The sequence below is a fragment of the Primulina tabacum genome, chromosome 3, assembly GCF_025594145.1.
Source record: "Primulina tabacum isolate GXHZ01 chromosome 3, ASM2559414v2, whole genome shotgun sequence".
NCBI lineage: Eukaryota > Viridiplantae > Streptophyta > Magnoliopsida > Lamiales > Gesneriaceae > Primulina > Primulina tabacum.
Window position 1 is genome coordinate 13,079,735 of NC_134552.1, and position 26,996 is coordinate 13,106,730.

Here is a 26,996-nt window from a genome sequence, read left to right on the forward strand (position 1 = left end):
ATATCAATCCATTTAATTTGTGATATGATTTGAAAACAGTATTTCTTATTAGTTTTATTAAATTTGATTTAAAAATATTTATTTATCACATGTTAAAAAATAATAATATATTTAGTTTCTTAGAAATTAAAGAATTAAATATGTATTTAGGTTGATGGTCGACATTAATATTTTAAACACGATAAGAACCATGTCATTGACTTGTGGTAACACAATTAATCGACATACATTTATATTTAAGAAATTTTTTCAAAATTAGCGAAAAAATAGTTTCATATTTTATTTTTTGTAATTGTATTATTTTTTTATAATTTAAATATCTATTAATATTTTATAATAATTAATTTTAATAATATCATCCGTTATATACTAGTAATATAATATAATAAACAATGGGCTAATTATTAAATGCTGACAGATTTGTAGTTGAAATGGTTGGCTGTGCGCATTGACTGTGTTGAGGGGGAGGGCGATGCTTCCTATGATGAAACCTAAAAAAGTCTCCTTCACTCGCATCATTACATTTGATTGACTACCCGCAGACAAGTTGCACTGTATATATTTTAAAAAAACATGTATTTTGTTTGTGAGACGGGTCAACTCTATCGATATTCGCAATAAAAATTAATATTCTTAGCATAAAAAGTAATATTTTTCATGGATGACCCAAATAAGATATATGTCTCACAGAATATGACCCGTGAGACCGTCACACACAAGTTTGTGCTAATTTTTAAATGGAATACAACTTGCCTGCATCATATTAAAATTTATAAATATAAAAACTAAAAATCAAAATTCCATTTGGTAGTTTTATAAAATTTTCAACATAAGTTTTCTTTTAATTATTTTTTCCTAACATAATTAATTCAAGAAAGCCCAAAAAAGCTTAGCATTTCCACTAGAAGCCCATTACAGCCCACATCTTGCTGAAATAAGTGAACGCAATCGTGGTCCAGCCTTCTTCTTGTTCCATTTTACTTGGTGTAGCCATGTTTGTTTCTGTATCAATAAGCTTTATTTGATTGAAGGTAGCGAAGTTTATTTGGTTGATTTTTGGAAATTCTTATGGATTGTGGATGCAAGATTCGTACTTTTTATGCAGTAGTGATAATGTAAAAATATTTATGAGGTTTTTCTTGATATTAATCAATCAAGGGTGAGATTTGTTTTCTAATGAATGTGGATTTGTGTCTCGCGAGTGCCTGATGAAATGCCGCTGTGAATTGTGTAATTGTTTATTTCGGTAGAGTAACTAGAAATGGGGTTTGCAACTCAAGTTAGAATCTCAATATTATACTTAGGTATTTGAGGGGACTGAAACCTTGATCACAAATATACCGCCAGAAACACCATTCTGTGGTGGACTATGTCTTATTAGCTATTGATTATGAATATATCGCCAGTTTTTTTTTTTTTTTAATCTTGTGAGCCTTTAGGTTGCAGCAGAAGTCTCACCTGACAGTATTATAACGACAGAGATATCATCGAATGCGACGATAAGAGCTAGAGAGGAGCAAAAAATGGAGTATAGAAGAATAAAGGACCAGGTTTTATTCTTCTTTCCACGTGCTTCTTTTCCAAAAAACTTACCAATACTATGTATGTCCCTGGGGAGTATCAAATATTTAAGAGGTTTCAGTTTTGCCTTAGCCTTTCGTTTTGTTAATTATGCATCACTGGTTTACCTGCATGTCGTCGCCTTTGTCTGCTGGCACAGTGCCTGTACAGGTTTCCATTTTCCAATATGAATTACATCAATTGAAAAATTGCATCATTCTGTGTTTATGGGCGGGTGTGTATATTCTCTATTTTGCCTATTAACCCAGTCCAACTCCATCCCGTTTCCTTCACACTTTTCATTGTGTAATTTCAAATCGTTTAGGCTAAGGACGGGGTTATAGTTGATGATGATGTAGAGAATCTACGGGGAAGATCTCATTCAGGTGCCATACTTCTATCACTTACGTTTTGTGTTTAGCTTTACACTTTACTTCTGTTTTTTCTTGTATTCTCTCATTTTTCATCAGACATGCAGGATACTGATGTTTGCTATTGAATTACAGGATCTCCCAGTAATGTGGCTGGTTTTGGAGGCGACTCTGGTGATCTGTCTAAGTGGAAGCGCAAGTATAAATGCCTTTCGATTCCTCTGCATTGTATTAACTAGATGCTGCAAAATAAATTTCTCATTTGTTACTTCTGTTTGCAAAAATATAGGTCGATCGTAACACTTGCATTGACTGTACTTACGAGTTCACAAGCAATTCTCATTGTCTGGTCAAAGAGGGAAGGAAAGTACGAGTACAGTGTCACAACTGCAAACTTTTTGGTGAGTTTATGCATTCCCTATTAGACTGTTTACACCAGTATCCTACCATAGTTGTTTTACTGTCAGTCATATCCCTCAATAGATTAAAAAATTCCTGGCTTCTTACAAGAGTGTTCTGAAATTTATCTTCAGTTCCTTTTTTCTCACTAGGTAGAAGCTTTGAAATGTGCACTATCACTCGCTGCCTTGGTAAGAATATGGGGGAGCGAAGGTGTTACCGACGATAACAGGTTTTCTACCCTTCGCTGTTCTAAGTCATTCGATAATGAATTAATAAACAGCAGAGATCTTGGATTGTGGACATATATTTTAATCATTTTAACCTGATAAAAGGTTCTAGAACCAAAATTCTATAAAACGTTACACGACAATACAATATAACAGAACCCGTTCAGCTTGAGTTTTGACAATAACTTTTATCATTTTATCAAATCTCAGAACTTGTGGGAGTTCAACTTACGAGCTTGCATTCATTAAATTTCATTAGGAATTTTTATGAAAAATGATATCCTGCAGATGACATCTTTATACCGAGGAATATTGCCTTTTAACTTATTAGACTTGTATAATTGAACTAACTTTCTGTTTTGTGACCTTTTGAAATCACTTTTTAGCTGACCACAATTTGTTTTCCCACTTCAAAAATTTGTGGTCTCTGTAGGTTGAGTACTACATTTGATGAAGTTAGTGTATACCCCATTCCTGCAGCTCTTTATCTTATCAAGAATTTACTTCAAGTAGGTTTCATTATTATCTGGCAAAGTTTTCCACGGAATTTACTTTCTATTGCTGCATTGCTGATTTCTATATATATCGGTTTTTGGCAGTATTACATATTTGCATATGTAGATGCTCCAGGATATCAAATATTAAAGAATCTGAACATCATAAGCACTGGCGTGTTGTACCGTATCATGCTTAAGAGAAAGTAAGCCATTCCTCGATTTAAAGAATCTAGTCTCAACACTTAAAATATAGAAAAGTCCCTGTAAGTCTTCTCTGCGCATAGAGAGGATTGATGCATTTCTCATGTTATGTAAGTATCTTTTTCCTCTGCAATGGATGAGAAGATGATAAAGGACGATCTTCTTATTAAAAAATATTAATCAATTAAGAAAATGTATTTTTTTCGCCAGGTTGAGTGAAATTCAATGGGCAGCTTTCATTTTATTGTGTGCAGGGTGCACCACAGCACAACTCAACTCTAAGTAAGGATGCTTTGTGTTGGCTTTAAACGTATATTCAGAGTGTTTGCCATTTTCTCTATGATGCTTGCACTAGATTTACTTTATTTGGTAACCATTCCATGATAAATTACAAGAAGATTTGCTGTATGCATTTTTTTTGTACTCCATGCGATACTGATAGAGTTGTTCGTGCAGTTCAGATCAAGTAATGCAAACTCCTTTTCAAGGCTGGTTGATGGCAGTTGTAAGTTGCTTAACTCAAAGTATGGTAGTGTTATGTTATCGCTTGAGTGTGTCTTGGATGGAGAAAAGGGGATTATCCTTTACTTGATTCTTGTAACTTGTTACTTTTGGTAACATTTTGAGTATATGTTCCAGATCATGGCCCTTCTCAGAGGTTTTGCTGGAGTCTACACTGAGGTAAATATGTATAAAAAATATTTTGTCCCGAAGAAACAATCGATTGTTAAGTAATTGCAGCTTTTCATGTGTCACTATTAGCACTATACATTATTGATGACTAAATTCCACCAGGATCCTGTTGATTTTATTCCATTTGTTTTCTTTTGAAAAGGCAAAAAGCTGTGAGGAAATATCTTTTGTTTTCTGTAGGCTATAGTTAAAAAACGACCTTCGAGGAACATTAACATCCAGAACTTTTGGTTGTATGTGTTTGGGATGGTTTTCAATGCTTTTGCCATCCTCGTTCAAGATTTTGATGCTGTCGTCAACAAGTATATTGCAATTGATTTTTCCCTATTATTTTTTCCTTCATTTTATGCCAGATGCAGGTTATGCTTGCCAAATTATGTATTTACTGTTTTATTCCCTGTAACCATTGTGGAGATCCAAATGAACGACATGATGTTCAGATGAGTGTTAAATCCTACAATGATCTAATTTACTGAATGTACTGTGGATATTTTCATATGAATTATAATGAAGGTCACATCCATTGGCAATCTTCTTGCTTTAGAATACTGGGGAAGAACGAAGATTTGCTAAAGGATGATGCATAAATGTTTTCATGGAAAAGACAAATTTGAAATATTCATCACCTGCCTCTTGTTGGGTCATAAAAGTATGTATATGTATATGTTCTGCATTGACATGTATGTTATTGTTCTATGCAGGGGATTCTTTCATGGGTATTCATTAATAACAGTTCTCATGATACTAAACCATGCTCTCAGGTATTAGTTGCTTTGTATATCTTGAATTGACTTAACTGGCTGGAAGAGCATCAGTTTTAGTGTCGTTTATAATCTTCCTCTTATTATTTAATTATTAAAATGCTATGGAATGAGGCCGTTTTAGCCCGTGGTGGGGAAAGAAGTTTATCTTTGAGATGAAAACATCGAGTTGAAAGTTGTTGGTTGCATATTATTTATTACTTGATTTTTGTCCTGTTGTGGTTTATGAGGAAAAATTTGCTTAGAAATTGATTCAAACTAAAATCTGGTTGGACCAAGTCTGTTGTCAAAAAGATTGGGTTCTTTCTTCTTGTTTCAAAGCTTGGTCGCCCAGCATCATGTAGAATGGTGCATCTTCGGAATTTGTCAGTCCAACAGTCACCAATTTTTTGATTTGACCCAAATCCCTACCTTTATAAATCAAATTCTCCTATGATTGAGATGAAATAATTAAATCTCGGGTTGATTATGAAATGACACTAGTGTTTAACCTGAACTTAGAAAAAAATTTCCAATTTGTATTTATTAATTTTAAAAAAAATGTTTTATGCCATTTTTCTTAGTCAGTTGTGAATATTTGTGGGATGCCTGCATTTATTTTCTTCAACACATTAATTAGTAACTTTTATTCCCGAGAATCTCAGCTTACTAGGGGTATTACCTAATATAGTTGATGTCATTGCAGTGGAATTGCTGTATCAATGGTCATGAAGTACGCAGATAACATAGTGAAGGTAAGGACTGGTTACTTTTTGCTTGACAGCGCTAAGCATGTCAATTGTAAAATGAATTTTGGTCCTTTCTTGAGCAGGCAATAGCATAGCTGTGGGAAGAAAATTCCAAAACAGTCTTTATATGGATAAAATATCAAGAACAGTCATAGATATTATTATTTTTAAATGAGTGGGTTGATGTTTTTTCTTTTAAGTGTTTATGTTATAGGCAACTGGCAACCTCCCAAATTACTAGCCATAAGTATGATAATGGAGAAGACATGACTTTGATTGCTTCATGAGACTAAATTTTCCAGTCAAATCGGAGTTACCTAATTCATGAACTTAGATCGTTTCACCTGACAGCCAATTGAGTAATGGGTTCCTTTCGCATAGATAAATTTCAAAAAGATGAGAGAATAAAAACATTGATAGTACTTAACTAAGATACGCTTATCGGAATCCTCTCTCTCTACTCCTGTGGCCAGTAGTGCCTATGGCTGATATGGAACTTAGATTGACTTGTAATTGCCAAAGGGAACTTACTGACCATTTTGTTTAGCTGGACATGGCTTCAAGTGCAAGGTGGTAGAAATAGTTTGTACAAAAACAAATAAATGATGGTGTGGTTTTTTTCCGCTTATTGTTTGTGGAGTTGAGATCTACTGAGTAAGACTTAAAATATTATAGCCAGTATATATTTGTTGCCGAAATGTACTATAGAAAGGAGTGACTGATTCCACTGCTGCATTCACTGGATAAAATATAAAATATTTATGTGTGGGTTCCCAATTTTCACCTTCTAGAAGTTTAAGAATGCTGACCTTTCTGTCCCATGAAAAGGAACAACAGATGCTTACCTAGCTTGATTATTTTTGCAGGTCTATTCTACATCTGTTGCAATGCTTTTGACCGCTGTTGTGTCTGTTTATCTATTTGGATTTCATCTTTCTCTTGCTTTTTTCCTTGGTTCCACGTGAGTGCTTTCCCAATTTCACGATTCAGATACTAGCAAGTAAAATATGATCTGTACATTTCTTAAAATTCATATATGAATACGTGAATTGCCCTTTGCAGTGTTGTTTCTGTCTCTGTTTACCTACATTCAATTGGAAAGCTCCAGAGATAGCGACAAATGGTATTTTTCATCTCGCTCGAGGGGTTAGTTCAAGGTTTAAACTACTTTCTTCTACTCTCTCCTTCCCTCTTTAAACTTTTTCAACTAGGGAATTCGACTGTATCAGTGCATACTAACTCGTAATTTTGAATTGGGCCATGATCAGAAGGAAGTTTAACTATATAAGATGATTGACAGTAAAAAGTCATATACGACTGGTCTGCAATACTGGTTTTACCATTTCGGCATTGTTATTGTGTGTTCCCACATATGCGATAATGTTGTTGCCAGTTGAAGTCCAGCTTAGCTTCCCATTCTAGTTCTTATTAATAAATGCCTAGTTCTGCCAGGCTCCACAAAAATGTCACGGGGTGTTCTACGAAGAAGGTGTTGCTATTGAGTTCACAATCAGCCTATATCGTGCTATTTAGGTGGCTGTAGCTGGCGTCTAAGTGAAAAATAATAGGCTGCTTGTGAAGCTGTTGTTTTACTAGATTGAGCTGATGCTGTTTAGTCATCTTCACACATGAGAAGATTCTGACGGATTATTTTTGTGGTCATTGGATGTTTTTCACCTCTTCGTAATCATCCATCAAGTTCAAGTTCGTTAATTTATCGTTGAAGCTCAACATCAACAAGCTACTTCAATTGGATGAAAGAAAACCTGTGCCTCTTAAATTTATAGCTTTCCTGTACTATTCCATTCTTATATTTATAGCTTTTGGTTACACTAGAAATATGAATTCAATGATCATCAACCTTTTTAAACAGTTGTAAATGTTGCGGTGTTTTACAATCACGGGTTTGTATTAATTCTAAATGGGGGAGGCTGGTGAAACTTTATTCGTTGATTGGTGGCGTATGACAAATTAAGTTGCTTGAATTATTTAAGATTGTCAAAATCAAATTGAACTCGAGTATATTTGACTGTTGATCAGTCCACCTGAGGCTCCCATGTATATTGTTTCACTCTCCTGAAAATAGGTAATGCTGAATTTGGTGATTTAAAATTCTTACCTTTTATGAGTGAGTAGTTTCACGTAGAACCAATCAAAACTACATTCTTCCCAAACACTGAACTAGTTCAACCTACATTTTGTTACAAAACACTAGATACAGGGATTTTCTGCGTGCTTTTGTTGCTTACCAGCTCTTTGGAACATTCGGCTACTGAGCCCATTGATGTGTCGTCCTTAAGATTAAGATTTGACAAAGCCTTGCCCAATAAATCCGTTGTTGATGACATGTCTGGTGCTTCGACAGAGTTATTGTTATCGTCCCCATTTTTGTTCGAAAATTGGGTGGTCGTTTCACCACTAATTTCCTGCTGAAGCTTCTTGAATTCATCTTCTATATCTTCTTCAACTAGATCTGTATATACAGGAGATGATTCTGACATATCCACATAAATGCTTGTTAGATATCTGTGTTATGTTCCAGTTTCCATTAAAAATTGGTTTTGAGCTCTAATCTAATAAAAAAACTTAACTTACCTAAAACACTGTCAACTTGTTTCATAGAATGAATATTCTCATCGATTTCCTGCAGACAGAGCTCAACTTCTTCGACTGTAATCTGATTTTCTTGTATCGCCCGGCTGCTGATTTGTAGGGCCTCGGAAACCTAAATCAGGATATCACAAGTGTCACAATCTACAATTCAAAAGCGCTAAATTGTTGAGAGAGAATAAATTATAGGCCACAGTTGATATGAGATGAAGACCTAGTTTTATCAACAGTATACTAAACTTCCGACGAAAAAATCCTACTTTTGGGTGTCACATAAAACAAGAAAAAACAGAGGCAAGATTACCGTAATCAACCCACCATTTTAGATGACTCGGCATCTGCAATGACCTGGATAACTTTCTCCACCCGCTCCAAAAGTGCAGTGCATTTTTCTCTGCTCAGAGATACCTGCTTCAGTTCTCTTGCATATTTCAGGGCGACTATCTTGTTTCCAGATTTAAGAAAAGCTAGAGCTGAGTTCCTGGTTCTTAAATAGCAAAAAAAAAAATCTCAAGAAAAAGAAAGTGTAAATTATCAAGTAGCTAGAATTTCATTTAACGGAGAATTGATTTTTCTACACAAGTACTTATTTTTGCAAAATCCCCCTATATCTAGAATTATCCACGCTGTTGAACACTGATGTTACAAAGTAGAACATTTCATGACGCCTCCTCTCTGCTGGCATTTACAGAATTTGAGCTGGCCACTTCGGATGGTATAAATGGAAGGAAACAGTGGGTTTTTTTAGCAGTTCTAAGTTCAGTAATCTCTCTCCGAGCGTCTTTTCGACATCGTTTTATTGAATCAGGATAACCTACTCTTACACAACCACCAAGTCCAAATGGTTTTTAAGTTGATACTTCCGGAGTAGGTGGTTGTCAATTTTAAGGACTGGAGCTGGTTTAATGACTTAGTTGATATTTTTAGGTTGAGATTGGTAGCAATGTTTCGTGTGCCAATAGTGGAGGTTGTTAGTTAACTCGAATTATTGGGTATCCCTTTCGAACTGTTTTTCGATGGTATTTTTTTTTTTTTGTTCGATTTCCTAGCCTGTTGGTCAGTAGGTTTGTGCAGTCCTGTTGCTGCAATTTCTGGATTCTAAGTTAATCGGTCTTCATTGACCATACATGTTTTTTGACAAGCTACCAGTGAGATCAATATAACTAGTGAAAACTATTTCAAAATAAAAATAATAATAACAATAACTGTTAAAAATTAAAACACTATGTTCCATTAGACTTTTAGTGACGGAGTGCATCAAGATTAAGTATTTCAATTTGACATGATAGGGTAGTACTTAAATATCAATATTAATTGAAATCTTCAATTTTCAATAGTAGATGATAAATTATAATTCATCAAGCGTGGTATTTCCACATAATATAACCATGAGTCTTACTTGTGATATCGCTGGTCAATCACATTAAGCTGTTGTTCTAGCTTTTCTGCAGTCCAAATTAAGTGCAAAACACTGTAGTCCATACTTGAGGCATTAGCAACTGCTCCCTCAGTAGTAAGACAAACTTTTACTCCCTATATTAGAGAAAAAAAATGCCGCAATCAAGATTACAGCATAGCAGGGTTTATGGAAGATGAGAAAAACCGCCCCTTTAATTGATAGAACAATTGCTACATTATGAACCTATAAATCAGGAACTATACAATGGAATCCAAGTCTTAATATGAAACACAAATGTATCATCATCGCAAGGAACTAGTAACATTATTACCTACTAAGACCACATTTCAGTGGAAAAATAGCAGATAACTCTCAAAACACAAAATCTAAGAACTAGAAGCCTGAAATGAAATTACGCTATATGCTAAAAAAACAAAGGAGGTTTCCCCTAGTTCAATATAGCTTTTACATTACCTCTATCCGTTCAGCTGTGTTCATGACGAGGTGTTTTGCCTTGCCATGTGTTGACAAATAATTTAGAATCACAAGTGCTTCTTTTGATCCTAGACAAATATCTTGAAACTTTCTCATGGTAATGACACAAGAAATTGTCCAGTGGTTTTCGGACAAAGTCTTTATCACTTCCAAAGCTCTTTCCTACAAAATACATAATCATTTTCAATCTTTTGATTTAATATATGTGGCAAAAAGAAAACAACAAGTAGCTAACAAAACCAAAGTTGAGAAAAATGGCGGCAGCAAACCTCTAAGAGTGCGGCAAGAATGTAACTGTCTCCGGAAAGAGTGAGACTATCATCATTAGAAATTGAAGGACGAGACACCAAAAAATTTATTGATTTGCGAAGAAAGTGAGAGAGATGAGAAGTTACAGTAGGTGGATGAGCGGAGGAGAGCGGCAACAAGACACCGGCTTGGCACATCTCCACAAGCACGCTGTGGAGGCACAGAGGGGACAAGCCATTTCGATGGAACCAGAGGGATTGAACATGGGAGGGGCAGATGAGGAAGATTCCGAGGTGACGTGCCACCTTAATAATCAAATCCCTCCAGAAAAAGTAAAGCGGTTCCCAAACAGATCTCTGTCCGCTTAGGGCTTTAAATCTTGCTTGTCCCTTAACCTCGTCATCCCAATCACTAACCTCTTTTCGAACAAAATCAGCCACCGCCTCTGCTTCATCTTTTTCGTTCTTTTCTTTGGTTTCCATAGCACCACCTACTTTTTAATAGGTATAATAATGTGTTCTGCGTCAAGTACCAATAATCACTCAAAATGCCTAGGCTTTTAATGGAGCTTCAGCAGATTTTCCCTTTCCTCCACAGCCACAGGAATGCATAACAAATAAATGACTCGCCAAAAAGATTTAAGAAATTAATAATCTCTAGTACCTTACGAATAGAAATTTCTTCATCCATTCATTTCGCACAGGAATTTCACAAGAAAAACTCAATTACTTAACTCATTTTTAAATTTAACTTTTCTCCGTATTCATCACAAGAAATTCCCATGAAAATTTTTACATAACTCGCCACGAAATTCCATACGACAATTCAGTAAAAATTAAAACCTTAACTGAAATAAAACTCAGTAGAGGAACATAATTACCTTAGTAAATGGAATGAGGAGAAGAAGCGATCCAAGTCCCTCTCCTTCATCTTCAGGCATATTTGCAGAATGTCCGGGATTCATTTATCGAAATTTGACTTCTCGGAATGTCATTGGTCCAAATCGGGTAAAGTTAGTTGCTGTGGACTATGGCCCATTTAGGGCTTCAATAATAATCCAGCTGTTTGGATTTGGTTAAGATGAGGCCCATATTTAACTTTTGACCCATTGAGCCCATTTTATATGGGCTTGTCCAGTTTCAGTTATATAAGGCCCAATGGGAACATAATAGCTTAAACAATTCAACACAGCCACCCATGAATATGTATTAGGATTACCACAACAAAATCCGGATTTTAAAAACATAATAATGGCGAAAAAGTAAGTTTTACAGATCGTGTTCCATAACGATGTTCTATTCTACAAAGTGATGACGAAACATATAATTTTTACAAATCTTTTATTTTAAAAGTCAATATGATCATCGCAAACATTTTTAGAACACCTTGGAAGGACTATAGATGACGATAGGTAAAGTTCGAGGATGGGTTTGGCCAAACCCGAGACCCGACCCGCCAACCATTAGACCCTTTCCGACTTGAGAACCGACGGGTCCAATCCGAGTTAGATATGTGGACCCGTCAATTTTATTTTTTTCTATAATTTTTTTCGAATACAAAATAAAAAAGTTTTAAAACAAATTAATCCGTTAAAGTTATTTTCAAAATTTATATTAATAATATTTATGAAAAAATATTATTATAAGTTAAAATCCATCAATTTTTATTTAACTAAGAATTAATTAATAATTTTTATTCAATTAATAATTAATAAAAATGTGTAATTATGTTTTTTTATATTAAATATATTTATTTCAATATTAAAATATTACAAAATAAAATTATGAATAAAATATTTATTATTAAATATAAAAATTATAATTTTATTAACAATGATAATATTTATGTGTGTGCGCGCGCGCGCGTGTGCAGGTCACGTCCGGGGAGAGTCTGGCTAAACCCGCTTGGGACCCGTTTAGGATGGGGTCGAGTTTTTGTATATTTTTGCTTATTCTATTTTTTAATTTATTAAATAATTGTTTTATTCATTTTTTATTTCAGGAACCAGATGTATGTGGTGCCACAATAATATGGATAATCGAAGAATATAGAACAGACTACAAAGTTAATTTCTTATCAACTAATATGTATTTTGTATTGATGTTGGTTAAAGTTATTTATAATGAATATTCATGTTGAATATAAATAATATTATAGTTGTTAATACAAAAATATTGTATTTGACTTTTTAAATAATAAAATCAGTATTTTATGTAATTGGAAAATATATGAATCTTAATTATGAAATTTTAGTCCAAACTGTACTTTTCTGTATGGTATAATTTTCAAAAACTTCTTCAAAATAAAATCAATATCAATCATTTATACAGGTTGAATATACAATTAAACTGTACTTTTGGGTTTGTATTGGTCCACATGGACTTGAATTACCGAAAACATCTTGTGGATCATATGACCATGTATTGCCAAAACAAGCTAATGGACCAGATGAGCTTGTGGTACAACAAAAAAAACCTGATGGATCGGATGGGCTTGTGCTGCCAAAAAGCTTGATGGATCATAGGACCTTATATTTCCCAAAAAACCTGATGGGCCAGATGAGTTCCATGTTATCGAAAAAACCCAAGGGACCAGATGGGCATATGTTATCGAGAAAACCCGAGGGGACAGATGACCATGTATTACCGAAAACATCTAATGGTCTAACTGACAATGTAATCTCATATCCAACAAAGGGTTCATACAATATTAAATTCAGCTGATGAACCAACAGTGGTAAATTAACCTCGTGACCTAACCATGTTAGGGATGACTAACGTGAATAAAGAAAATGTGTGCTGAAATTTTGTTGGACATCATGTTATTCGGCAAAAATATGGTATGGATATGGTCGAAACCAACCTCATGCACCGTGGGAAATAAAAGGCAAACAGTTATTCGATCATATAATTGAAAATGATTGTCATCAGTTTGCCTCGATCTCCCGTATCGTTCTCCTTGGAAAACATATATCAACTTTCTATTCTATATAAGAATTGCACTTTGACGATATTCTTTTCAATCCGTGTTACGATTACCAATTCTCGTGATATTATGAAGTTCATGGTTGTCGAGAGCAGACACTAGAATAAATTGTTGTATTTTGAACTATCTCGTCATCCGGTTGGGACGATGTATCTCCACGATTTTAAAGCAAAGGAAAAGGCAAATACATTGCCATATTTTGTTATCGCATAAATCAATAAGTGTCTTTACATCTATGTCACTTTTCTTATAAATAGACCAGTTAAAATGCAAAAAAAAATTAAATTAAATTTTAAAATTCATTTAATTATTACAAAATTTAAATTATCCAAAAAATACTTCATTATGGTTCATACGATCAAGACAATCTCTTATATTTATTACATCATGAGTCGATGAATGTGTGTAACTAAACACATCTTTCCACCTATATTTAACAAACATTATAACATATTGAAAATTTTAAAAATAATTATAGATTATATTAGGACAACAAATTTAAAATATTATCGTGCATCATATGGAGGAAATGGAAAAATATGATCGGGTCGACTTGGAGACACAACAACTGTTAACCCATCTCGGTCGAGGTTAACCGATTTAATCCCTCTTCACGCCCATATCTACTAATAATACTAAAATAAGTTAAAAAGACATATGTAGTATTAAATAATGAAAATACAATATTTATATCAGCATGATATATAAAGGTCCAGCTATTGTAAACTTTCCTATAGGTGTTGCATTGCACAGTTTGTGGTATATGAATGCTAAAATTGCACTTCCCCAACTATAAGATTTTACATGATCAATATTATGCAGCAGTTGCAAAAACACGAGTCTAGCCGACCCCCTTGATAATCCGATAACAATATTCCTCCCATAATCATCAACACTATATATAGAGTATATTTCATGACATCTACTTTCGAACTACTATCATCGACAAGCGTAGAAATGCAGTGATCGTGTATTGTAGTCATAGACAAATGACCACATTTGAAATGCGATGATGATAACGCAAATCCCAACAAGTCAAGACATATATGTTGTCACTGACCAACTGTGTGTGAAACATCTATTCCAGTCACCGGGTCACTATCAATTGTTAAATCCCAAATTTTCGAAATATCTTATAACGTCACAGTCACTTACCACATCTAAACTGAAATGCGTGTGTCTCGCGTCGTCATCGTTCAACAAGAGCAGTAATCAAATGACTGTCAAACACTCGAAAACCACATTGTAAAATCCTATAAAATCTCATATGATTTGAGTATGCAAGGACACGATTGTGTAAATAATTTCCAACATAACATCCAAACCAGATTGTCTGATCGCTTAACTCGTAAAATATCATCAACGGTTTCAGAAGAAATTGTTGGTGACATACGTGTTGCTTGTAAATATATAACATTGAGGTCTTCTGAACCTCTATTTTCTGTCATTCTAAAATAAATTTGCAAAACAGTAAGTTAATACAAAATATTCTAATAAGAAATAAAATAGCACATATAAAATTAAACTTAAAAAGTTATTAAGCATAATTTTTAAAAATAATATATTATCTAATATATGTACAAAATAAAAATTCAATCTTCACTTTTCATATAAACAAATACTCGTTCTTATATGGATACAAAATTGTTCTTCTTTTTTCATTTAATTATTTTACACTTCATCCCCTTTATTTATAGCAAAGTTTTGAGTCAAAATTATTATTGCAATTTGCAGCGTCCGCTTACACTTGGAACAAAAAGCTACAGCTCAGCGTCCGCTGCAAACCCTGTATTTGCAAGGTCCACCACAATTGGTGGCGTTTTGCGGTATTAGTGCAAAACGGTACCATACACAGTATTTTTAAAATAAGATTTAAAAAAAAAAACAACCATGTTATGAACAATTATCTAATTGACACTTAGATGAGCAAGTACTTTTACGAGTATAGAACATCAAGTATGACAAAAGTTCTTTATTCGTTTTACAACTACTGGGTTCATATATGCACAAGATTCTATATTGCACACGTTTTATGTACCGAAGTAAACTTGAATGAGCTCATATGCACCTAATAAGTTATTTACTCGTTTTACAACTACTGGGTTCATCAACTAACTCGCGGGTTAAAAGAATACACATGCTAAGCAAACATTTTTTTCCAGGGCCAGGATCTTTCAAGAATTGTTCTCCTTCTTAACTTCAGCATTTTCCAGCTTTGCTTTTTTGTGCACTTCTTCTCTTGTGTTTGATTTGCCGGACATACTCAGAAATGAGGATATGGAGCTTAGGAGCAAGCTTGCTCGCGGAAGAAACATGGAGTCCCACCCTCTTCAGAGAACGTGCCATGTGCTTTTCAGCCTTTTGAAAATGGATAGGGCAATAAGAAGGAACAGTTGATCTTAGTATCGGTTTCCCACAAAGTATCGGTCCGGTGGTTGAACTGGCATAAATAATCACAAATGGAGAGGAGGAATGTCATCTTCAAGTAAATATTAAATAAAATAATTCATTGTAGTAAAAATCAGTATCCATGTAGATGATATATTAGCTGAGTATCATTCTGCTGTTATGCACAAAAAATTCATAGCAATAATTACTATATTCATCATCAAGGCATCAGAATTCTTGGTATTTTCATACATGTGAACGTTCAAGGCTTCACAACGGGAAGAAAGGATATTTTTCAGATCATGGAGAAACAGTAATTAATTAACAGTTATCCTCCAAAATCAAATATATATGGGCAATCAGCATCTGGGAAAAAAGTTAATAACCATCTTTGCTTGCCATCCACTCTAATCGCTTGCGATCTATGATAAATAAGCTAATTCAAATCATGGAACAAGCAGATTGACGACCATTTAGACACGAAAGTCAATTTGACACCCACACAAAGCGCAACACCTCCCAGCCCCGCCCATACAAAGCAAGCAGAAATAGCAACCGAATGTTACTCACAAAAGGTTGATACAGGAGGCAGATCGTTATTTGCCCCGACTCCAACACCAATACACCATACCAAACATAGTTGAGCCTAGAGGCGAGAGGCGCCACCAGGCGAGGACCCAGCGCCTGGGACCCCAGCGCAGTGGTTCACTAAAGCGAGCCCAAGCGCTAGCTTGGATAAAGGGCGTCTGATTGAATTTCTTTTTGAATTACTTGTCCAAAACAAAAAGCCCAAACCCAAGCCCAAGCCCAAGCCCTAGCAACCCAACGCTAGAATCAAAAGAAGAGAGTGTTGAACACAAGAACGAGGTGAGGGCATCTACCTCCAAAACAACCAGAAAAAAATGTCTATTTCACATCTTTTAGATGAAAAGCAAGAAGAAATTGACGTTGATCAAGAAATTGACAAAGACCAAGAAGAATACAACCCAAAAGTTTTGCGGACTCTGATGATTCGATGAAAGAAAATGAAATTGATTTGGATGATTGGAGAATTTTAATCACGTTCCAAATTATTATGAACTTACTAAATATTAATTTTTTTGTGACACTATGACTTAATTATTTCATATTTTAATATATATTCTAAGAAATATATATATATATTTGATTCGGTAAACCCATGTATGTGCCGAGGGAAGAAAACAAAATGATACCGCAGAGCCCTGTACAAATGGATACACTATCAACTCAAATTTTTGTCAGTACAAATTAACACCAAATTACAGAAGCACGAAAATCACGAGATCCAGCAACAGCTAAACTTGTACCCAATTAAATGGGTACACATAAATGAGGCTCGAGTCAAACAACAAACAATTCAAGCTCGGTTAAAATTTTTTGAGCTCTTTAAATTATGTAACGGGCAAATGTTACACCCAATTTCGAATGGCCTTTGAATAAACAGAGTTCAACCACAAATAGATTAACACTAATTCTTGACCTTTATCAATCTAAGCCAAAGAAATTTATGAAGGGGAAGGCTATTTTAGCAAATAGTAAAGAATCACAACCAAACAATTCAAATCAATTTTCAAGTCACAGTTGATAATTTCTTCGCAGAGTAAAAAGCTAAGTCATTATAATATTAGCTCATGTCACAGCTGCAACATTCAAGATGAGATAGTGTTATCCCTCACTAAAGCAAAGTATACGACATTGATCAACAATAAGTCAATCCATTGATCATGACAAGATACTTGCATTAATTTGATCCTCGAATGAATACATCCAGCTGAGCCAAAAAAAATAGAAGTACTCTTTGTTTGGAAAAAAATGCTCTTATATGCATTACCTTCAAGCTGCGTGATAAAAAGCGTTTTTATCTAGAGGATCAGAGAACGTGCTTTCAAAAGACGGAGCATCTAAACATCTTCTTTTTCAATTCTCGGATGTTCTTTATGACAACTCTTACAAATTTCCAATGCTATTTACGAGATAGTAAAATAAATGTGGGCTTCCGTTTCATAATTTAATAATCTATTTTAGAAGTATAAAATATTCAATTCTCCTTCGAATGTTTCAGTTAAGGGAAATTTGGTGTCATAGCATGTGGCGCCATCAGTTTACACACTCATATGAGACCCTGAATCAGATCTGAACAGTCAGATTAACAAACAGGCCCATCATAGAAAGCAAATTCCCATCATAGACTAGTGCATAGTTGTCAAAAACACAAGTCGCACTAAAGCGCTCAAGTGTCCCTAGGCTTTAAGAACAAAGCATAAACGAAACGCACACTTTACAGAAGAAAAGCATTATAAATAAAGTATTTTAAAAATAAAAATAAATTCAACTTTATTTAAAAAAATTGAAACATAATATATCAAATATTGATATCATCATAATCTTCATCTTTAAAATATCAAATATTAAAATGCGAGGGCAAAGGATGAGGTGACACAAGGGCAGAGGCGATGGGGGAAGACAATGTGATGTGGTTTTCTATGCTTTTTTTTGGTAAATGGATGACAAATTGCGCTTTAAAAGAAAATTTCACCTTTATCAAAAAAAAATTTAAAAAAAATCTGTTTTTCTCCAAAGCTCGCTTCAATGCGAAGCACGAAGCGCAAAAAAGTGCACGCTTTATGGAAGCCGTGTGCTTTGAAGCACACTGAAGTGCAAGCATTGCGATTCGCTGCACTTCTGCGCTTTTGACAACCACGGACCAGTGGGGATCAGGCTGTTTGAAAGGAAGTATCAAGCACGAATTCCAAAATGAAAACACTGAAATATATGCTAAAATATCTTGACTCCAATTTTATTCACTGATTTACCTTACCACCTCTCTGATGCGAGAGATAAATTAGTCAATACAATTTTGCAAAATCAACGGAATCATTCCATGTCACAGGCTCTCACAGTAACAGAATCTAACTCAAACAAGGACATACAACAACAGGTTTTAAATTCTATTTAAAAATAATTTTATATGTTTCAGCATTCATGGCATTTACATAACGGCTAGAACCCCAAAGAGCCTGAAATGCTCTCAATTCGCAATTCACAAGTGTATCATACATGTGTGATTGACTCATACTCTCACGCCAACCAGCGCTTCACTAGACAGGTAATGTGGACCAACAATACTTTGATTTCTCCTCTTTAATTTTTTTAGGATAGCGATGAACGAGCCTAATCATGTCCGAGCCTCGTTCATTTTAAATCTAAGTATTGTTCTACCATATTTCATCACCAGTCCTAAAAAATCCCCTACTACTTTCATTTTCCATTACTACTTTTAGATATAAAAAAAATTCTCTCCCAACCACAATCACGCATTTCCAAATACCACCCAAGGAGATGTCCACATATCTCCTATTGAACAGGAGAACCGTGACTCCTACCCAATCAACATCATCCAAAAAGATAAATTTTGAATACACAATCCTCTGTGGATATATTATAACAATAATGCTGTAAATTTGCTATAGTTAGCAGCCTCGAAGTAGTCTATACTCTAAAAATAAATCCAAACCTCTTGATGGAGAAATTGCAAGCCTTGTAGAGCTTCTGCTTGGCATCGGACAGTATATGCATATGGCAAAATCTTGTCATCGCCATAGCCTTAGCCTTGCACCCGTGAACCCCACACCTACTATTGGTCTTATTCGCAACCCCCGGATTCCCATTATTGCCATTCCCATGTGCGTTCTCTGCGTTCGTAGTGGCATAGTCCCCCCGGTTCCCATGAACTCTATCCCCATCTTCGTCTTCTTGAAAGGGGCTTTTACCGAACTCCCAATAGTATTCTCTGTACTTGAGTTTGAGCTCCTCCATCAACGCCCAGTAGTGGTCCCTGTAAATTCGGGCCAACTGTTTGACCCTGCGTGAACGGCGCTTTATAAGTTCGGGTCGGCTCAGGAGCTGCGATTTGGATAAAATTAGGTCTTCTTCGAATCCATCGATCCGCACAGGAACCACCGAAGATGACGATGACGGGAGGTCGAGCTGAGAAAATAGTTTCGGCTCGGTTTTGAAAGTCGGGTGGCGTGTAGAATTTTGATTCTGCATAACCGGCGGCGGCGGAGGGCATGGTGTGAGTAGAGATAATGGTTGGCGCCGGCGATTCCTATCGGGCGTTCCTTTTAGCGAGTGGAAAAAGTGAGAGGATACGCATTACCGGTCAATTAATTAACAACTGTAAAAGGTATAATATTCAGGAAGAAAAAAAAACTATTACATTTTATCTCATCTAAAGAGTTTCTATTTATTTATTATAGAGAACGATTTTATTTACTTATGGATTATTAGTTTGAAGTATTTGTCTAAATTGTGTCTTAGGGGGTCGTTTACAAATCATCTAGATGTTAGGCGACATATCATATCGAAAAAATACGAGTCGATCAGCTTAGACGACGATTTTTTTTGTCTAAACAACTAGAGACGACGAGAGAAATAAATGATATGGATTAGAGATCTAATGTTATAATGAAGAGTAGGTTTCTTGTGAGACGATCTCACAAATTTTTATTTGTGAGAAGGGTCAACCCTATCCGATATTCACAATAAAAAGTAATATTTTTAGCATAAAAATAATATTTTTTCATGGATGATTCAAATAAGAGATCTGTCTCACAAAATACGACCTGTGAAACCGTCTCACACAACTTTTGTCTATAATTAAAAGAGAACTTAGCAATATACAAGCATATGTGGTCATTTGATTGGTTTGTTTACAATTGGGCTTAAATGAACAATTAAAGAGCTCTTTTATTCACGGAATACCAGTAAGGTCTTGACGCATATTTGTCCACTCCAACGAAGAAAACGTAGAGATCACGAATCCTCTCTACCACGTCTAGGCGGACGCTAGTTCCCATCTAGGAATTAAGCACTAGTCTGATGTCGCATTGGTCTGATGTTCGATTATCGTTTAACGAATTTTAAAATTTTGATTTGAAGTAAAGATCTTTTTAATTAGAATCATATTTTATCTCAAATATATTGACTTGTTTGTTTTTTCATATATGTTAAAAAAATTATCCATTTTTATCTCTATTTAGTTAATTCAAAAAATATTACACGTTTTCAAATACTTAGTTAACAAGAATATATTAATAAAACAAATTTAAAAAATACAACTAAATATACATATTGAATTGTGTATTTGTGACAATTAAAAAATGAAAGAATATTGTATTATTGGGATGGAGATAGTAAAAAATAAATAAAATTAAACTCTTCATTTTAATATATAAAATCGTCCATCCTACCCAATTCAAATGGTAATTCCATGTATTTAAATTCCCATTTGTTTTGCCATGCAATCTCTAAATTTTGTAGATAAAAAATTATTTTATATGCTTACATCCGTGTTAATGAACATCGTTTGCTATTATTGATAACAAAATTGCATAGATTACCCCTTGACAAAATCTTTCCTTTAAAGTTCATATGATAAATGGAAGTATGGGGATTTTAGAAAGTAATTTCAATACTAAGTGATGTTCACACTTAAAAAAGTGATAATACAGTCTAATTTATCTTTTGAGTAGGTCTCTTGTGAGACGGTCTCACGAATCTTTATCTGTGAGACGGGTTAACTCTACCGATATTCACAATAAAAAATAATACTCTTAGCATAAAAAGTAATATTTTTTCATGGATAACCTAAATAAGAAATTTGTATCACAAAATACGACTCGTGAGACCGTCTTAAACGATTTTTTGTCGTATCTTTTTAGTGCAAATTTCACAAAATTACACTTAATTATGACTTTTGTAATATACAAAATCTTGTTTGACCTTCTAACGCAAGCTTTGTTTGGATAAGTATTTATAAAAATATTTTTATAAATAATTTTTATAGAAATTTTATAAAATGTTTAAAAGTTGTTTTAAAAAATAAATATGTTTGGACGGTTCTCTATAAAAACACTTTTAGCATTGAAAATGTATTTGAACAACAATTTTTTCAAAAAACATATAATTTTATAATTAAAAATAATTAAAAAGGTGTTTAGATAATTGTTTTATAAAAATATTTTAATTATCAGTTAATCTGTGTTTTTTTTATAGAAATATTAAAAAAAAGCTCAATTGTTATTTAAAACTATATTTGCATAACATATTTTTGAAAATATTTTTAAACAATTATTTACAAAAATCTTATCCTAAACACATATTTTAAATTTTTTATATAAAATATTTAAACGTTTTTAAAATATTTTTCTAAACGGAGCTTTATATTTTTGCATTTGTTATGAAATTTATTATGTTTAAGTCATTCATATTTTTTTTTGGCTATAATCAAACAATAAAAATTTGAAATTCAGGTGCAAAAATTTTAATATGTTTGATGTTTTATCTCGAATTTTAAGAAAAATTATTAAACTTTGGTTAAATCTAATTAAAGATTAGTTATTATCGAAATAAATGTAGAATTCGATTTGGTTGTCTCGTGATTATCTCTTTTGAAACACATATATTATCTTATTATAATTCATTATTGGTGGATGCATTAAGTTTTGGTTAATTAATAAGGTTATAGAGTTAAAAAGAGTTTTTTATATAGTCTAATCAAACTGAATTCATAACGGAAACTGAACAAACATGCGTAACTTATTTATCGAGCAAAATTGATATTCCTAACCTAACCAATCTCAGAGCACGACTGATGGAAGATAACCGGTCAAGGGTCACTAGTTCATGAGCCATTGATTATTCTTCTGAATCAGTCAAGCATGTCATCGGATATTCTCCAAAGATCTCCAGATCATTGGATCAGAGTGCAGCTGTCATATCAGATAAAATATGTCATATCTTAAAAGTTTTATTGAACCGTTAAAATTCATCGTCCATTGGCAGTACCAAATTGTATTATCTGTCAGAAAGGAGGATGATGTGACACAACGATTTCTCTATTTGAAAATGGGTATCAGATAGAAAAACGACAGTTGGAATCAAAGTTTTAGGATCAAGCTCTTACCGCTGGCTAAAAGCTATAGTTGTTAGTCAAAACGCAACTTTATTTCATTATACTTCTGGCAATATAGAGTATACCTACTTGGGTGCTAATTAGTTGGGCTGTTGGAAGTTCGGAGAGGTGCGGGTCTATCTGCTGATGTTGTCTCATATCCTTTAGAGATCGGTCTTACCATTTCTCTACCATCGGCCATGTGCCCAGCAGAGACATTACTAACCGATAAGATTTTGGCGACACTTTTTTACGACTCATCTAGTCAACCAGATCAAATGGTGCGCAGCATCAGCAGCTTAACGCGCGAAAACTTCTCAATATATAGGTCACAATCCTAATACTATTCTAACTCAATCACGCTTAACCCAACATTCTCCTCCCCTAAGAAGTATATAAATATGCTGCTTGTGAGACTTGAACTCATGACCTCGTTATAATGTCAATTGTAAGAGTAAAACAATTACCACTAGGTCAAAAACTATAGTTATTAGCCAATACACAACTTTATTTTCTTATACTCGTGACATTACATAGTGTACCTACTTTGATGTTAATAATTCATGCTGGATACACATGTCTATTTACTGGTGTTGTCTCAGATCCTTTAGATTTCAGTCTTATTTTTTTCCTACTGCCGACTCTGTTCCCAATAAAGATAATATTACATGTTAAGATCCAGCGTCATTATATCACAATCCACCTAACCAACTAGATCAAGTGGCACAACGTCAGCATCTTAACGCGAAAGAACTTCACATGAGGTCATATATTCTAGTACTACTCTCACTCATGCATGATTAACCCAACACAAAGCCTATAAAATATTATGGTTGGATGATCTTTCAGGAGTCTCAATTCTCGCGTACTATTCTGAACATCAAGTTCTTGAAATTCAAACTGATCGAAGTATTTTACGACACACACTTAAGAGTTTTTATTTGATAATTTAAGATCAACTCATGTTATTATATTTCTTTGAGAAATATCTGTAATTGACGGTAAGAGTCTTACTGATCATTTTGTTTAATTTGTGAAATTTCTAGGACATTGAAGTGGGTTGTTCATAATTGCTTGTAATTACCAAATCCTTTAATGAAGTCTTTCCTGAGTAAAAGAAGACATGACATAAGCATTATTCAAGCTTCCAAACATCCGTAAATATTTTATGTGCATTCGCTATTTCAATTACTTTTATTTACGTCCAATTTGATAGCCTAACTTTAATTTCAATCTTGCCATTTAGTTGTTCAAACTGTTCTATAGACTTATTTTCACGGGTTATCTATCTGTTAGATTATTGATACTCAACTGACAAGAATTACAATTCGATGTAGATAACCTAGTCGAACTAATTTACGAAGTTGTTGAGATTGCTTATTCACCATCCATTCTAAACCAATCTTCATATCCAAACAATTCAATATTTGAAAAATTGAACTAGAAAAAAAATGAAGTTCCGGGAAGATATTGTTTATTCATATATTTTTTTATTTAATTGAAAATTATTAAGTTGTTTTTATTTTTTGAAAATATTTACTTAATTTTCTTATTTAGAAATAAATTAGACTAATTAGACTTTTTTTTAATAAATTTATTTTATTGGTAACCAAATCAAGTGATCAGACAATACAATATACGTTATTTAATTTATACTTTAAGCTAATATTACAAATTCACGACCTTTTATAAAAAAATAAAATATTATATTCTATATTTTGAATATAATAATATATTATTAAGAAATTATATTATTACTTCGATAATTAAATTATCGAGTTATATAAAATAATATAATTAAAATGCTTAAAATTTCTTACTATATCAATATTTATACAATTCATTTAAAATTTGATAGTATTGAACTTGTATAAAATATTAATAATTCCCCATTTTAATTTAATATGATGATAACTTAAACTCGAAGATGGTTTATTATATAAATTTTTTTATATTTTGAAGATTAATTGATTACTTATTTATTTGTTTATTAATAATATAAGGAAGTTAGTTTATAATATGTATAATTTTTTCAAAATACGAGAGTAAATGAGAAAGTGTTTAAATTTTAGAATGGTTTGAAAACTTAATATGAGAGGAAACTCATAAGTGAGTTGAATCTCTTATCCGATTTGATTAATGCAAAAATATTATTTTTATGTCGAAATTATTAATTTTCACTTCTAATATAGATCAAATCGACCGGTGTCACATATATGACATGTGAGGACTGTCTCATAAGAAACTTACTCAATAAAATGTGGTTGTGGATAATTCTTTTTAGAATAATATATAATGATTATTTTTAATGATAATAATTGAGGGTTTGATGATAATTATTTTAAGTAACGAGAAATCTTGTTCCAAAAAAGGAAATAAAAGTGTGTTTGGATATATAAAAAATGAGATTTGAAATTGATATTGGATTTTAAGTTCATGGAATTGGAATTCCATTTTGTTTTGTGGCTTAGATTTAAAATGTAATTTGGAATTTGATTTAAAAATTAAAATAAATTATTTCTCATATTAAAAAATTTTGTATTGCTTATTTTTAATTTTTTTTATTAATATTCCTGTAAATACTCATTTAATATTTCACGATGAACGAAAAATTATTTTTAACATATAACATATTTTTTGTTAAATAAATTTTATAAGAAATGAAAAAATTAAAGTTTATCGAGATAAAATAAAAAAATAAAGTTACTGAAATTTGATAAATTAGGTTTTTATACTAAAAATAATGTTTTTTAAAAGAAAAATGTAAGTAGAGTGTATCGTATTATCGTAAATCTGATGTGATTATCGATAATTTATGAAATTGTCATGTGATCATGTATTTGATGTATATCATGATAATGGAAATAAGAAAATGAGTATTGAATATGAATTGACGTTGTAAGAGCTCGATTGAAGAAGCCGGACGTCAATATAGTACAAAATAAAATGTTTGTACAGAACGTGTGGCGCCCGGGCGGTAGAAAATGACCGTCCGAGCGCCAGGGTAGAATTTGTTAATGTTCGCGCAGAATGTTCGGCGCCCGAGCGGTAACTTTTGACCGCCTGAGCGCGGCACAAATCATACTCGGGGGCAGAACATCTCGCGCTCGGGCGCGAGAATTCTACCGCTCGAGCGCGGTATCGGTGAAGATAAGAATTAGTTTCTTTCTTCTTTCTTCGTCATTTACTTTTCAATAACTTCGAGAAAGTTGAGAGAATTTCAATTTCCTTTGTCCGAATTGACTTCAAAACGCTGTCTAAACGCGAAACTAAATTATAGATTCGGAATCATCGCATCGAGGGCTTCTGACTGAGGTAATTTTCTTCTGGTTCCAGCAGCTCTAAATATCAAAGTGCTGGAATAGCATGTATTTGCAGTTGAAATTCCTATATGTAGTAGAATAACCGACAATAAACTCATATTCGAAGTCGGAATTGAATTATATTATGATTTGGATTTGATAAGAATTTTTGAAGTTTCAAATGATATTTGAAACTCATATTAATGATTTTGGATTATGTTATTGATTGTAATGAGTATGTTATTGATGTAGATAAAGTATTATACCGATATCTTCAGGCTACATCAACGGGAAACGAAGAATTGAGGTATGTTGCGATGTCGTATTATATGATATATGTCGGATTGATTTGATTGATTGGAATGAGAATACATGTCTATATGCCTTATTTGTTGATTTATGTGGCATACATGACATTGTGATTGGAATATCGACATATAAAATAAATGTTTTGTTAACACACATCGTTTGATGCATACATCGATACATGACATGCACGTTGAGCTATGATCCTTGGATACCCTGATATGATTTGATTGGATTCTGGGGTTTGTGAACACAATGCTATATTTGGTATTATATGACCCTTAAAACATAGACATTTGTGGCCCCGACGATTGATTTGCGATTTGGGATTTGATGGCGCTTCGTCGACGCTATCATACGAGTATGCCTTATTGAGGCCGGTGTGCCAGCTCGAGCATTGATTTGATAGCGATTCGTTTGATTCTGACATGTGCTCAGTGGATGTGCATTTGACCTGATACCTCCACGACATACATGCATTGCATACCATATATCATTGTTTAGATACTTGTGGTATATATGATGGTTGTTCCATACGGAGCTTTGCTCACCTCCAAGGGGGGCTGTTATTGTCTTTGTGTGTGGACAATGGCAGGTACTCCAGGATATCAGGAGACCGGAGAGGGTACTTCTGGAGGGAGTCACAGTTTGAGTTAAGGTTTATATTTTGTTCCCAGTATATATGTATATGTGTCTATATACCGGGGCATGTCCGGAGGATATAAGTTGTTTGTATATGATTGATTTTGATTACGTGTGGACATGTTTATGATATGAGACTAAATACTATTTTTAGTATTTAAATTGTAGAAGAAATATTTTGGGCTCATTGTAAAGAAATTTTAA

General features: G+C 33.5%; 3 protein-coding genes across 7 annotated transcripts; 1 reads left to right on the forward strand and 2 right to left on the reverse strand.

Moving 5' to 3' along the window:
* Positions 1-878: 878 nt before the first annotated feature.
* Positions 879-7,338, forward strand: LOC142540519 (CMP-sialic acid transporter 4-like). Of its 2 annotated transcripts, none has more exons than XM_075646749.1 (17): positions 879-1,031; positions 1,440-1,550; positions 1,886-1,946; positions 2,067-2,130; positions 2,221-2,332; positions 2,483-2,562; positions 2,994-3,069; positions 3,160-3,260; positions 3,469-3,540; positions 3,715-3,763; positions 3,898-3,939; positions 4,132-4,253; positions 4,653-4,712; positions 5,398-5,446; positions 6,307-6,401; positions 6,503-6,597; positions 6,893-7,338. In XM_075646749.1, exons 2-16 carry the CDS (start codon positions 1,524-1,526, stop codon positions 6,552-6,554), a joined length of 1,062 nt encoding a protein of 353 aa, XP_075502864.1. In that variant the 5' UTR covers positions 879-1,031; positions 1,440-1,523; the 3' UTR covers positions 6,555-6,597; positions 6,893-7,338. The 2 variants fall into 2 exon arrangements, with proteins under 2 accessions (XP_075502864.1, XP_075502865.1); XM_075646750.1 differs by having other exon boundaries at positions 909-1,031; positions 1,480-1,550.
* A 171-nt stretch (positions 7,339-7,509) lies between these two features.
* LOC142540518 (uncharacterized) lies at positions 7,510-11,193 on the reverse strand. Of its 4 annotated transcripts, none has more exons than XM_075646746.1 (7): positions 11,074-11,180; positions 10,214-10,712; positions 9,924-10,106; positions 9,450-9,583; positions 8,369-8,537; positions 8,036-8,165; positions 7,510-7,913 (listed from the first exon to the last, which is right to left on the reverse strand). In XM_075646746.1, exons 2-7 carry the CDS (start codon positions 10,673-10,675, stop codon positions 7,642-7,644), a joined length of 1,350 nt encoding a protein of 449 aa, XP_075502861.1. In that variant the 5' UTR covers positions 10,676-10,712; positions 11,074-11,180; the 3' UTR covers positions 7,510-7,641. The 4 variants fall into 4 exon arrangements, with proteins under 4 accessions (XP_075502861.1, XP_075502860.1, XP_075502862.1 ...); XM_075646745.1 differs by having other exon boundaries at positions 7,512-7,934; positions 10,214-10,683; positions 11,074-11,193; XM_075646747.1 differs by having other exon boundaries at positions 7,512-7,934; positions 10,340-10,712.
* A 3,919-nt stretch (positions 11,194-15,112) lies between these two features.
* LOC142540520 (uncharacterized) lies at positions 15,113-19,762 on the reverse strand. The gene is made up of 2 exons (XM_075646751.1): positions 19,102-19,762; positions 15,113-15,618 (listed from the first exon to the last, which is right to left on the reverse strand). Exons 1-2 carry the CDS (start codon positions 19,635-19,637, stop codon positions 15,378-15,380), a joined length of 777 nt encoding a protein of 258 aa, XP_075502866.1. The 5' UTR covers positions 19,638-19,762; the 3' UTR covers positions 15,113-15,377.
* Between the last annotated feature and the right edge of the window lie 7,234 nt (positions 19,763-26,996).

Excerpts from the sequence above, each read along its gene's own strand:
- LOC142540518 (XM_075646745.1), bottom strand. The coding sequence starts at position 10,675 with ATGGAAACCAAAGAAAAGAACGAAAAAGATGAAGCAGAGGCGGTGGCT. Across the intron at positions 10,107-10,213 it reads TTCTTGCCGCACTCTTAGAG|GAAAGAGCTTTGGAAGTGAT; the intron begins GTTTGCTGCCGC and ends TGTATTTTGTAG. Across the intron at positions 7,935-8,035 it reads ACAAGTTGACAGTGTTTTAG|AATCATCTCCTGTATATACA; the intron begins GTAAGTTAAGTT and ends TGGATATGTCAG.
- LOC142540519 (XM_075646749.1), top strand. The coding sequence starts at position 1,524 with ATGGAGTATAGAAGAATAAAGGACCAG. Across the intron at positions 2,563-2,993 it reads GGTGTTACCGACGATAACAG|GTTGAGTACTACATTTGATG; the intron begins GTTTTCTACCCT and ends TGGTCTCTGTAG. Across the intron at positions 3,070-3,159 it reads TTATCAAGAATTTACTTCAA|TATTACATATTTGCATATGT; the intron begins GTAGGTTTCATT and ends GGTTTTTGGCAG.
- LOC142540520 (XM_075646751.1), bottom strand. The coding sequence starts at position 19,637 with ATGCAGAATCAAAATTCTACACGCCACCCGACTTTCAAAACCGAGCCG. Across the intron at positions 15,619-19,101 it reads TGCAATTTCTCCATCAAGAG|TTCAACCACCGGACCGATAC; the intron begins GTTTGGATTTAT and ends TATTTATGCCAG.